Source organism: Oncorhynchus kisutch, linkage group LG17, assembly GCF_002021735.2.
Source record: "Oncorhynchus kisutch isolate 150728-3 linkage group LG17, Okis_V2, whole genome shotgun sequence".
In the NCBI taxonomy this organism is placed as follows: Eukaryota; Metazoa; Chordata; class Actinopteri; order Salmoniformes; family Salmonidae; genus Oncorhynchus; species Oncorhynchus kisutch.
The window spans coordinates 71643225-71657887 of NC_034190.2; the positions used below are offsets into that span (position 1 = coordinate 71643225).

General features: G+C 41.6%; 1 protein-coding gene across 1 annotated transcript in view; it reads left to right on the forward strand.

Moving 5' to 3' along the window:
* The first annotated feature begins 9269 nt into the window (after nt 1-9269).
* Nucleotides 9270-14663, forward strand: part of LOC109907055 (arf-GAP with coiled-coil, ANK repeat and PH domain-containing protein 3-like) — a 100631-nt gene continuing 95237 nt past the window's right edge. The window contains exon 1 of the mRNA XM_031794527.1: nt 9270-9433. Within this exon, the coding sequence (XP_031650387.1) occupies nt 9387-9433 (47 nt within the window). The 5' untranslated portion in view covers nt 9270-9386. The remainder of the gene's footprint in view (nt 9434-14663) is intronic.

Genomic DNA, 14663 nt, shown 5'->3' on the forward strand with positions numbered 1-14663 from the left:
GGTAAGAAAAATGTGTTACTAACATGAAATCTTGGCCTCAGAGTGTAGTGGATAGACAAATAAGACTGTCTATGCATAGGTTGACTTCCACTATACTGTACTGCACTACTCAAGACCCGTCTTCTGTTTCAGACAGTCAGTGACTGCGTGGCATCAACCACAGAGAGTGCAGATGTAAAATGTATGCCTCTGAATTGTGAGTGGAAGGATAGCTGTCGGCTCAATTATTATTATTTTTTTGATGGCCCTCTCATGGCAGACACAAGCACTGCTGCAGTGTGGAATTATCGTGAGATGTGGGTGTCTGGGAAGGAGACCTAGTTAGGAGAGAGCCAATCTACTATCCTAGTACAATGCCTACATAAAGTATCACACCCCAATACTTCTTCCACATTATGTTGTGTTACAGTTGGAATTTAAAATGGATTAGATGTAGATTGTGTGTCACTGATCTACACACAATACCCCATAACATCAAAGTGGAATTATGTCTTTAGAAATGTTTCCAAATTAATAAAAAATGAAAAGCTGAAATATATTCAACCCCTTTGCTATGGCAACCCTAAATAACTTCAGGAGTAAAAATGTGCTTATCAAGTCAGATAATAAGTTGCATGGACTCTGATTTTTAAATGACTACCCATCTCTGTACACCACACATACAATTATGTGTGGGGTAGTCATTTAAAAATCATGTTAAACACCAGTGAATTTCAAGCACAGATTCAATGGCAAAGACCAGGGAGGTTTTCCAATGCCTCTCAAAGAAGATCATCTATTGATGACCCACCCGCCCAACTAGCATCACTACTCTGGACGGTTCTGAATATGTGGACAACTACAAATACCTAGGTGTCTGGTTAGACTGTAAACTCTCCTTCCAGACTCACATTAAGCATCTCCAATCCAAAATGAAATCTAGAATTGGCTTCCTATTTCACAACAAAGCATCCTTCACTCATGCCGCCAAACATACTCTCAAAAAACGGACTATCCTACCGATCCTTGACTTTGGCGATGTAATTTACAAAATAGCCTCCAACACTCTACTCAGCAAACTGGATGTAGTCTATCACAGTGCCATCCGTTTTGTTACCAAAGCCCCATATACTACCCACCATTGCGACCTGTATGCTCTTGTTGGCTGGCCCTCGCTACATATTTGTCACCAAACCCACTGGCTCCAGGTCATCTATAAGTCTTTGCTAGGTAAAGCCCCGCCTTATATCAGCTCACTGGTCACCATAGCAACACCCACCCGTAGCACGCGCTCCAGCAGGTATATTTCACTGGCCATCCCCAAAGGCAACACTTACTTTGGCCGCCTTTCTTTCCAGTTCTCTGCTGCCAATGACTGGAACGAATTGCAAAACTTGCTGAAGCTGGAGACTTATATCTCCCTCTCTAACTTTAAGCATCAGCTGTCAGAGCAGCTTACCGATCACTGTATCACAGCCAATCTGTAAATAGCCCACCCAACTACCTCATCCCCATATTGTTATTTATCTTCTTGCTCTTTTGCACCCCAGTATCTCTACTTGCACATCATCATCTGCACATCTGCCATTCCAGTGTTAATGCTCAATTGTAATTATTTCGCCTCTATGGCGTATTTACTGCCTTACCTCCCTAATCTTCTACATAGATTTTTCTATAGTGTTATTGACTGTACCTTTGTTTATGTGTAACTCTGTGTTGTTGTTTTTGTCGCACTGCTTTGCTTTATCTTGGCCAGGTCGCAGTTGTAAATGAGAACTTGTTCTCAACTGGCCTACCTGGTTAAATAAAGGTGTATATATATATATATATATATATATATATATATATATATAAAAATTCCCCATGATGTCAGCTTTTTACCTAACAGTCGTTATCTCCTACAGAGGGAAAGAGAATGTGAAAAATGAAGAAGCACCAAGATATTGAAGGTCTGGGTTCATTTTCCTCTCACAGTTCATTGGTGCTGTGTAAACAGCCTCTATCTTTCATAAAGGACTAATGACAGTCACTCTTTTAGTTTCCAACTGTGCCCTTTGAACTGTCCACCAACTGTCAAAACTGCTGCGTTCCTCTGTAGTATCAAGTGTGCAGTAGTGTGAAGGATCAAGACACCATTGCATGCCAGATGTTTGAATTTACTCTACTACTTGCATAACAGAGAGGATCTCTCCAAAGATGATCACCAGGGTATCCCGTCGGTTCATCATCAGCACCAGTTGTAGTTTCACATTACCTCTGACAACCAACAGAATCAAGCTAGGTGAATGCTGTCTAGAACTTAATGAAGTCACTGAGGATGCTACAGATACTTAACTGAGCTGTTCTAGTGGGAGGAGCTTCCTTTGTGATAGTTCATTATTTATCATCATAGCCCAATACATTTATTGTAAAATTATGATTACTGAAAGTATTTACTATGAGGATTAAGCATCCAAGTACATTTGAGAAATAACCTGAGTGAGCATGTTATAATCATGCAAATTGTATTGATTAACATCATTACATTGTTTATATTTACTACATTTGTCTAAGACGTGTCATGCCCTCTTGCTCTCTGTAGGTCAAGCTAGCATGATGCTGTATTCTTTATCCATGAAGTATGGAACCTGCCAGAGGCACTTAGACAGCATGCTAACAGCAGCTATGATTTATTCAGTGGTCCTGTTAACGTTGATTACCAAGTCTCGTAAATCTTTCAGCCCAACTGCTCCCGCCGTTTCTTCTCTCTGCAGTTTGTGTGTGACATGCCGACTCTACATTGGCTACAGTAAGCAAGCCAACAGAGAGCCTGAAGTCAAGGCGAACACGTACAGTCAGGGACTGGGTAACATCAGACTAAATGTTTTCATCCTAACAACTTTGACTTTGTTGGTAGTGTCTATTGTGTGAGATGAATACCATACATACAACTATCACATTTCTTGGGTGTTGCAATGAACTGACATTACATAGTAAGATTGAGTAGAGTTTGTACAAACTACTTCTACCAAAACTGTAAACTAGTAAAAAGTTAATACAAATCAATTGTCAAATGTTGAAGAGTTAGTAATTTACAGTAATTTACTGTATATAGACCCAGGGAGAGAACCAGGCACTAACCACAACTTTGTTGAGTCCCTTTCAGTTTGTCAACCCTCGAAAAGTATCCTATGGAAAAGCAAGCCTAAATCTCTGCAGTAGTAAAAGTCATTAAAAGTTTTGACCTTGGCTCCATTGTGTGTTAGTCGTGTTAGCCTAGGTAAGCTTAATTACTTAAGGCGTCTCAACTGACAACCAATGCCAGGCAAGCAAATCCTCTTTGCTTTAGACAAGGTCCCTGTGCTGCAGGGGAAGTAGTTTCAAAGTCAAAAACAGAGCTGTCATAATCAATGGGCTACTGATTTTGAACGCAAGACAACAAGAGCAGTATCCTTCTGAAGCTAAGGCTGGCTAACATTAGTTGGGGTCACAGTCAGAAGAGCTGGACCAGGTACAAAGGAAAGTACTTTCAACTGATCAAATATTCATAAGATAGATCCATATCAATCCCCAAGTGACAGGTCTTTGAAATGTTGTTTTTATGAATGACTTCGGAGGGTAAGTTTTCCCTATAGATACAAGGACATACAGTTGAAGTCGGAAGTTTACATACACCTTAGCCAAATACATTTAAACTAATTTTTCCACAATTCCTGACATTTAATCCTTGTAAAAATTCCCTGTTTTACATCAGTTAGGATCACCATTTTATTTTAAGAATGTGAAATGTCGGAATAATAGTAGAGAGAATGATTTATTTCTGCTTTTATTTCTTTCATCACATTCCCAGTGGGTCACAAGTTTACATACACTCAATTAGTATTTGGTAGTATTGCCTTTAAATGGTTTAAATTGGGTCAAACGTTTCGGGTAGCCTTCCACAAGCTTCCCACAATAAGTTGGGTGAATTTTGGCCCATTCCTCCTGACAGAGCTGGTGTAACTGAGTCAGGTTTGTAGGCTTCCTTGCTTGCACACGCTTTTTCAGTTCTGCCCACAAATTTTCGATAGGATTGAGGTCAGGGCTTTGTGATGGCCACTCCAATATCTTGACTTTGTTGTCCTTAAGCCATTTTGCCACAACTTTGGAAGTATGCTTTGGGTTTTTTATGGCGGTTTTGGAGCAGTGGCTTCTTCCTTGCTGAGCAGACTTTCAGGTTATGTTGATATAGGACTAATTTTACTGTGGATATAGATACTTTTCTACATGTTTCCTCCAGCATCTTCACAAGGTCCTTTGCTGTTGTTCTGGGATTGATTTGCACTTTCCACACCAAAGTACGTTCAAAGCAAAGAGGCACTGAGTTTGAAGGTAGGCCTTGAAATGCGACCACAGTTACACCTCCAATTGAGTCAAATTATCTCAATTAGCCTATCAGAAGCTTCTAAAGCCATAACATCATTTTCTGAAAATGTCCAAGCTGTTTAAAGGTACAGTCAATTTAGTGTATGTAAACTTCTGACCCGCTGGAATTGTGATACAGTGAATTATAAGTGAAATAATCTGTCTGTAAACAATTGTTTGAAAAAATACTTGTGTCATGCACAAAGTAGATGTCCTAACCGACTTGCCAAACTATAGTTTGTTAACAAGAAATGTGTGGAGTGGTTGAAAAGCGAGTTTTAATGACTTCAACCTAAGTGTATGTAAACTTCCGACTTCAACTGTAGCTTCGTGGAAGGACATAGATACAGCATATATATGGTTGAAAGTATGATTTCTGGGACATTCTTAGGACATGAACTCATAGTTACTGAGCATCATTCATTATATTGTACATAATGTTTCCTTATATATGTACTCTTCCCTTCTACTTCTGAACTAAAGGAACTCATTTCAAATGCACACAGCTCTTTGACCAGGAAGTACAAAATGCTAAAAGACTTTCAATAAACTAGGCATGTCGGATTCCATGCTTCAATTGTCCCTTGAACAACTGAAAAGTACTGTATAGTTATTTTCAGAGAGGAAAATAAAACTATTAAATGAACAGCCCATGAATAATACAAGTGAACTGCCCTGAGATGACAGAGTGAGTGGAGTGGAGTTGAGATGAGCATTAAGCCAATTACCCAGGAAACTGTTAAACATGAGACAACGAGTGCTTTATTGTGTAGATTCCAAGATCAATGTAAGTGTTCTAAAAATCATTGTCTCTGACTGCCGTTCATTTAAATTATTCTGAGAACCAATGAGGTATGACTTGGAAGGTGAATGTCTGTCTGGAGGTTGTGGTGCACTTTGTTTTTCTGGGGAAAGTAGGACAAGACAAGCTGCAGGCTATACTCAGCTGCTAGTCTCCAACCCCTCAATCCGACACATACACACACATGTGCACGCACACACGTTGTGTCTCCACATCGATTGTCTCCTCACACCATTGGTAAATATGTATGATTTCTGACCCTCATCTGAAAGCAGAAATTCCATACTAAGCACTTATGAGCGCTCAGCCCACTTTTCAAACTTATTCATTATTAAACTTTCAAATATTCTACTTAGTACATAATACATCTCTTGGTATAAGAAAGAACGTATGAAGTTACCATCAAATGACCAGCCACACAAAATCTCTCTTAGCCCTAGTGTCCCGTGGTTGTGGTAAAATTACACTGATAGAGGCAGTGCTCTTCTTGGGGCTGGTGGGAAAGACAGAATGTTGCTAGGCAATGGCGCAGCAGAAAGGGAAGGGAGGCTGGAGGAGAGGGTGGGATGAGGTAGAAAATTACTTCCTGATTCTATGACCTATCAGTAGTTCATTGTGACGGTCTGTGCGTGTGCCAGCCGTCGTGCTGTGTTTGGCCAGGTAGACTACAGTACATCTGGCCTGTGATTCCTGCCAGTGGCCAACTGACCCTGGCTGTGTTGGATTCTCCCTGGTGGGGATGGAGGGGGTTTCCCATCTGTTCTTGTAACCAGGTCCAAAACTGTACTGTCTTGAGGTTCAGGAATAGTCCACAACATCAACAGTATCTGATTATTCTCTTGAAACAACCCTTACAGTACAAACCAATAATGGATTTCAGTAACATTCCTTGCATCAAAGAGGGTGAAAGATACATGTATTTCTGGTTATTTAATGATGATGATATACATTGTATTGTTGTGTATAATTAAACATAATTTTAAGAGCATAACTCAAAATAATGAGCACAATAATAATTACTTTAATCTCAACGTCGTTCTATTTCGGATTAAATATTTGAATAAACGATAAACCTCACCCGAGCACACCCCCATTCTCATCTACAGGCTGTAGTGGAGCAGGTTGAGAGTTTCAAGTTCCTTGGTGTCCACATCACCAACAAACTAACATGGTCCAAGCACACCAAGACAGTTGTGAAGACAGCACAGCAAAACCTACTGAAAAGACTTGGCATGGGTCCTCAGATCCTCAAAAGGTTTTACAGCTGCACCATCAAGAGCATCCTGGTTGCATAACTGCCTGGTATGGCAACTGCTCAGCCTCTGACCGCAAGGCACTACAGAGGGTAGTGTGTACAGCCCAGTACATCACTGGGGCCAAGCTTCCTGCCATCCAGGACCTCTACACCAGGTGGTGTCAGAGGAAGACCCTAAAGAGGAGACTCCATCCACCCTAGTCATAGACTGTTCTCTCTGCTACCACACGGCAAGCGGTACTGGAGCACCAAGTCTAGGTCCAAGGGGCTTCTAAACAGCTTCTACCCCCAAGCCATAAAACTCATGAACACCTAATCAAATGGCTACTCAGACCATTCACATTGCCCCCCCCCCCCTTTTTACACCACTGCTACTCTCTGTTGTTATTGATGCATAGTCACTTTAATAACTCTACCCACATGTACATATTACCTCAACTTACCGGTACCCTCGCACATTGACTCTGTACCGGTACCCCCCTGTGTATAGTCTTGCTATTTTTATTTTACTGCTGCTCTTGAATTATTTGTTACTTTTATTTCTTATTCTTACTCATATTTTTTTAAACTGCATCGATGGTTAGGGGCTCATAAGTAAGCATTTCACTGTAAGGTCTGTTGTATTTGGCTCATGTGACTAATAAGATTTGATTTGACAGGAGCCAAATTTAATCAGACTTTTAAAATGAAATGGTTTTCAAAGTTGAGTCAACAGTTGTGTCATTGAATCACATCACTTGAATAAACTGTAGGAAATGTTATGGTTTCTAGAGTCTATCCCATGATAGTAATGTATGCATCCTATACTACTACACCCCTTATCACACCCCAAACAAAAGGGGGATTCATTCAGTTCTCGTGACTTCATGCTTACATCGCCATGACTAAACCAAGGTAGTCAGGCCAAGTCTTGACTAGGAGCAATTCATCCAGCTAGTCAAGACATCTCTTCCTCAGAGTATCAAGGCAAGGACCAGGGCGGGGGTGAGATCATTCCTATGCAGGGGCACAGCTAGCCTCTGAAAGCAGGAATAAGAAGGAACAATAGTGTTCCATGAAAGCCTGCAGTGAAACCCCTAGCACTTTCTCCCCCCGGCCTTCCCATTTCCTGTGAATGAATAATATCCTATTTTTGGCCTTACCTAGAGGGATGTGGAGGGAAATGGATAATGCACTTGAAATACAGTATTCTATATTTACAGTATTTTCATTGAACAGCTGGCAGATATTTCTCTCTCATCTTAAATTAATTTATCCACCTGATAAGCATTTCTTCCCAATAAGTTCTTTAGGTTGTTAGTGAAAGAGTAAATGTATTTTGATACAGTGTATGTAATATTTGCTGTTTAATGCCCAGAAGCCAGAAGATCATGTTGCCTGGGTATATATTATATTTGTTAGTGTTTAATTAATGTGTCACACAGAAATAGAAGTAAAAGCTGAAAGATCATTATGTAATGAACACAAGGGGAGACAGAGGCCTGGTTTCAAGAGCAGGGCGCAGCAGGTGTTTATTGCAAAGGACCAGAGGAGGCGGCAAGTAAGCTGGTTCCAGGGGCAGGCAGAAGGTCATACACAGGAGGAAGCAGGTAGCTGGGTCCAGGGGCAGGCAGAAGGTCATACACAGGAGGAAGCAGGTAGCTGGGTCCAGGGGCAGGCAGAAGGTCATACACAGGGGGTCCAAAAGGGCAACAGTACAGGCAGGGAAAGGCTAGTAAAGTAGTCTGGGAGATCAGGCAATAGGTAGATAACAGGAAATCTGATATGCTAAAGTACAGGCATTGTTAGAGAGGCAGGCAAAAACTACCATACACATGACCTCCAGCGCCCTGAAAGCTGTGTGTCACAAAACAAACAACACCTCACAGTGATGGGGTGCAAAGAACTGAACTAAATAGTGTGTGATAATGACATACAGGTGTGTGAACAGGTGATTAGAATTCAGGTGATTGGGATCTGGAAAGTGAGCTGTGTTCAGGGGATCTACGTGTTTGAGGGTGTGAGTTGGAAGCAGACGTTACACATTAGTTGATAGGTCACTTTAGAATCAACAATCTGATATGAGCTGTGTGTGGACAACGTTGTCAAAGAACAGATTTGATGATGACAAAACCAACCCACTGTACTGAGGGGTGTTAAATTCCAGATTAACAGTGGATATTTATGTACAGCTCAAGAGCTCCTAAATTTATTCTTGAACCAGAGCCATCCCAGATGTTAGCATCTTCTCTGCATCAGTTATCACATTGGGCCACCAGGGCAGAACTCCCTCTTAATATCATGTTTCCCTGTGAGAATCTGGTTTCCTGGTGAAGGTGTTGCAGACAGATCTCACCAGAGATTGGCACTGGGGAAAAGAGGAATTTAGCTGTGCTTCAGTCAAGGACTGCCAGCTGTGAGGGGCCAAAGGTCATCTGACTGTGAATACAGAGACAAGAAAGAAAACTCCAAATTCAAAACATTTAATTCACACTCTCTCAGATACACTCTCTAGTATACTGACTTTACACACACACGCGCACGCACACACACATGCGCGCGCGCACACACACGACAGTGTGATCAGCGTCCATCAACTGTTAGGGTTAGGGCAAACTGCAGGCCCCACTCTCATACTGTCTCTCTAGTAGTGTACAGTAACGGCTTAATAACTATAAATAAAGTTGTTTCATTGATATTGACACAAAATATTCCATGAAAATTTGTGTTGTAGTCGGCTTGCCATGTGATTTCAAGCATAATACGCTCCCTAAATTTGAGTGCGCTTCTTGTTGAGAATGAACGTTTGACGATAGTCCCTAATATTTCTCCAGCGGTCTAGCTCCTCAAATATTTCAGGCTCTCGTTTCAGTGAAGTAGCACAGTAGACTGTCACTGCACGGAATACATAGCTACACTTTTCTGTTATTCATAACTTTCTGGAAATGACATTTATACGTTAAGCTTGAAGACTAAATCCAACCCAAAATGACGGTGGACTTTGAAGAATGTGTGAAAGATTCACCCCGGTTCAGGTATGAATTTGCGCATATGTTGTGTTTCGCTTGTTGAATTGTTCAGAGATTCGCACAATCGAGGAAGACGATTTATAGGATTCTAAAAATCTCCAAATACATTGAAACTGCAAATAGTTTCAATTGAAAATAAGATATGTTAAATAGCTGTTTATCTTTCCATATTTGAATTCAATTAGCCTATATTGCCATTGCAAGGCAATTATTGCAGTGGATTTCACAGGGCTGGACTAGGCTACTTGATATTAATAATCCATCATTTTCTTGCCATGTTTCAAAGAAATGCGTAAAAATGGTCATTGCTTATCATAGGACAACCTTGGAGTGCATGGTGAATAAAGGTCGTGTGTCCTTTAACGGAGGTGGATTTCCCATCACCAAAAGACAGATGAAAATACTATAGGCTACATTATCATTAGTGTTAGTGATATCTCGACTTCTGTCTGCTACATCCATTCCTCGGTTGTTGAACACTTCCATGGGACAGACATCATGCCCCCCCCCCCCAACCCACCCATGACGCATGAACATTCATAGGTCACATGTATTTAGAATCCTTACTGTAGCAGGGCTTCCTTCCTCAGGAAAATCGTTTTTTGGAACAATCATGTGTCATACATGTTTCATTCAACTGCATTGTCACTGTCTGTGAGAAGTGTGACATTCACCAAATTGTGATAATAATGTATATATTTGAATTCCATTTGGATCTTGTATTTGTTCTTTAGATTACACAATATCTATTCCATGGTCTCCACTAAATATTTGTGTTCTGGAGGATGGGTTCCATGACTGGGACTGATTCGACCCTGATGTTATATGGCAGGAACTCTCCCAATTCCAAAGGCACTTCCCTTTTATTCAACTGCTCTCCTGACAGAACTGCAAACTGCACACTCACAAAGGAAGCACTTCAAACAGTGGCTCTCAGGGAAACTAGAAGGTCCCACGCACTGCCTCACTGCTGCATGCTCCTCATGCTACGGCTGCTGCGACAGCGGCTGTGTGGTGCACACAGCACCAAAGGTTAGCTAAATAAATGAAGGCATGTCTTTACACCCACATCCCTTCCCAATCCCCTTCCCAGCCCTGGATATCATTCCTTCCATTAGATTCCTTCCTCCCCTGCATCTAGAGTTAGCATTCCAAATGGCACTCTTTTCGCTACATAGTGCACTACTTTTGAGCCTATGTGTGGAAGGAACTGAAGGGGCTGTCAGGCAGTCTGTGGGGTGTCTGCCTGGCCTGCATGCCTGGGTATGTGTGTGCACTGCCACCACAGTAGAGCTCCCACAGATATAATCTCCTCTCCAAATCAAAGACTTCCAGACTTGGCAGCAGAACGTTAATGACTGCCATCTGGGCCTGAGAGAGAGGAGAGGCAGGCAGGTCTCATGAAGTGCTGAGTGAAGGGTATTTACAGAAACAACTCTCTCTGTGTTTATGTGCTAAAAGACCAAGGCTGTACTGTAGCAACCAGAGTGGATCATCTTGCACTAGGCCAGTGCTTCTCAATTATTTTCTGTTACGCCCACCCTAGGAAGAAGTAAACATTTTGCGCCGCCCAACTCTCCGCTGCGACTGTAAATAGTATAATTTGTCTATAAAATTGTTATAAGTACACCTCTGCATAACATTGTATCCTTATTAACATTAAATAAAAATAAAAAATAAAGAAATATAGATCAACTTACAACAAAGAATAACTTTATTAACATAGTTTTTTAGTCTGTAACAGAAAATACTTCAAGTGCATCAATTTGCCTGAAATTTAAAAAAAAACTCAAGCCTTATTTAAACTGTAAACATTTTTTGACCATTTGATACTGAAAAATAAAATATAATCAATAAATAATAATACATTCAAATTGATCAGCAACATTAACTCAGGAGCACAATATATGAAACACACCTATAAAACAAAAATGAATAAAACAATTTGTGCTGATTTTTTAAAATCAGAATGAGGAAGTCAGGATTAATGGATACAATGAGCACGTTTTGCAGAGCACAGTTTTTCGAAGCATGATACTGCAACTCTCAGCTCCTGCTCAATGTTTAGCTGGGACCTGCACTTGGTCTTCAGTGCAGCAACAACAGAGAAGCCAGTCTCACAAAGATAAGATGTTGCTGTTGCTGTTTTCAGGGAAGTACTTTTTAAAGAATCCCATCAGTGATGAAATATGTTCCTTAATATATGGAATCACTGAGGTGGCATCATAGTCAGTAGTGTAAACAAATTCATGCAGGTTCTCGAATGAATCAGTATTTCCTTCATCAAGTCGCCTGCCCTACATTGCAAGCTTTCGAGTGAAAGAGCTGATCCTGTATGTGACCTGAGGGAGGTGTTTATCTTTCCCTTGAAGCTGTAGATTTAGTTCATTTAGCTTTCCAAATATGTCACTCAGGTAGGCCAGTTTTGCCAGGAAGTTCTCATCACTACACTTTTCTGCGAGGTCATACTTGTGCTCCTGCTCCGAAAACATTCTTATCTGCTCTCTGAGCTCAAACTCAGGACAAGACTTTTCCTCGTGACAGCCACCTTGCTTCACTGTGAAACAGCACAGCTTGATGTTCAGCTCCCATCTCCTCACAGATAGCAGAGAAGACTCTTGTTTTTAGTGGTCTGGTCTTTATAAAATTGACTACACCTACAATGTCAGTCATAACCTCCCTTAATTCAGAGGAAAGGTGTCTTGAAGCCAGTGCTTCTCTGTGTACAACACAGTGTGTCCACTCAGCATTAGGTGAGGCCTTCTTGAGTGTCCAAAGTCCTTTTCTCATCCCTGCCATGGTCTGTGCACCATCACTGCAAACACCAATGTAGTGTTCCCACTTTAGCCCATTCTCAGTCAGGAAGCAGTCCAGCATTTTGAATAGTTCTTCAGCTGTGGCTCTGTCTCTGTCTGACATATTTACAAAAAAGTAGATCCTCACACAGGGAGTTTGTCATGTCAAATGTACATAAGCGATAAACAAACAGTCTTTGTTGCTGTCAGTTGCTTCATCGAACTGTAAGGCAAAACGTTTGTCTTTGAGTTTATCTACCAGCTGTTCTTTAACATCGTTAGCAATGTCATTTATATGTCTGGCGACAGTGTCATTGGACAGAGGGATAGTTTTTATTTTTGCAGCACTTGCTTCATCCAGCATGACAGAGACCATGTCTAATGCTGCAGGCAGTATCAGCTCCTCTGCTATGGATTTTTTTTTTTGCACTGAACAATTTGGTACGCCACCTTATATGATGCTAACAGTGCTCTCTGGTTTACTGAAGTAGCATTCACAAAGCGGGACGATTGTTGGCAATATTCGGCACGTTTTCGCTGAAAACTCAAGCGGCTTATCAGCGTGACTGGGGTGTAATGTCTTTAAGTGAAGCCTTAATTTATTTGGCTTCATGCTGTCCGCTGCCAACATTTTTGGACACAGTAAACATACCGGTCTTTCCTCGTCTCCCACCGTAGTCACAGTGAAGCCAAGCGCTTCCTCATATTCCTCGTCTCCCACCGTAGTCACAGTGAAGCCAAGCTCTTCCTCATATTTCCTCGTTTCCCTCCGTAGGCACAGTGAAGCCAAGCGCTACATACGCTTCGTCATATTTCCTCGTCTCCCACCGTAGTCACAGTGAAGCCAAGCGCCAAGCGCTTCCTCATATTTCCTCGTCTCCCACCGTAGTCACAGTGAAGCCAAGCACTACATACGCTTCATCATATTTCCTCGTCTTAGCTCTCGGGAGACTTACATTTGTGTCATTATCTCCGTCTCTCTCCGTCTTTCTTTTCATCCCTGTTAAATATTTTACCATGTTGTCTCTTAAGGGTTTGTTATCTGCACTTCATATCTCCTGCTCTGTGCTGTGTGCTCTTGTTCGGTGTAAAAAAAAACTACTCCCTACGGAGAAAAAAAAGCATGTTCCCCGGGGTCACGGGCGCGCCCCACTATTTGAGAAGGACTGCACTAGGCAGACGTTACTTAGCCCATTGCACACAGCTTGGAGAGATCTTTGAAGTCCCTCTTAGTTGTACTTAAATGCAAAAACGTTTTTGTTTAGCCATTGCTGTGGAAGAGGAATGAAAATTACCCCATAGATGCGATGCTTGGCAAAAACTAAGTATCTGACCTGCAAAAGCATATCAACTGAGCGCAAAAGATATTTGTTATATCATGTTCAGAGTGTTTTGAGTAGAGTTTGAGAAATAGTTATTTATGCCAACAACTAATTCAATTATTATGCAGTGACAACAAGGCTGTTTTGTATCCTGAAATGACCAGATCAGAGTCAGCCACCAAAAGAGACACTTCTGAAGCAGCATATTCTTCCCACTGAAGCCTGACAGGGAATTGAGCCCATATTGAAATGGGCCTTTTGTGGCAGTTAAAAGCAGTGTAAGTGTTACGCAACAAACCCTGGAGCTGGAATGATTGACTGCCTGGCAGACTGGCTGACTGACTCACTGACTGACTGACTGCTGGCTGGGAGGAAGCAGCCAAGACCAGAGGGAATCAAGCCTTTCACATTTGATATTTGAAAGCCAGGGTAGAGCTAATGGGCTACTTCCCACACGTGTAAAACATGCAGGCCATCAATTCTGCATGGCTGTTTTCACACGCTTGAGTTGGAGTCCATGTAGCACATGGGGATGTGTGAAACTTACTCCTCAGTCTGAAGTGTCTACCTTTTCGTGTGGTGCTGACCGGTAAGATGCTTCATGAGGCCAGTCATGCATGTGTGCTAGCAAGTCAGAGGTCCTGGGTTCCAACCTCTGTGTGAGACAAATAAGAAGGAAGTGGTACTCGCTAAGCAAGCAGTGTGACATCCTTTACATCATCTGCATTTTGAGCTGAGATGGCTTCTTGTGTCGTGGTTTACCATTACAATCCTCATCAATACATTGTCCTATAAAGTTTTCATATACTGAGCAAACATTTAAATGCAACATGCAACAATTTCAAATATTTTTTTACACTTCATATAAGAAAATCAGTAAATTGAAATAAATTCATTAGGCCCCAATCTATGGATTTCACATGACTGAGGTAGGATGCAGCCATGGGTGGGCCTGGAAGGGCATAGATCCACCCACTTGTCAGCCAATCAGAATGAGTTCTTCCCCACAGAAGGGATTTATTACAGACATAAATACTCCTCAGAACCCCCAGAAAGACTCCTCAGAACCCCCCCCCCCCCACTCTCCCTCAGATGATCACACAGGTGAAGAAGCCGGAT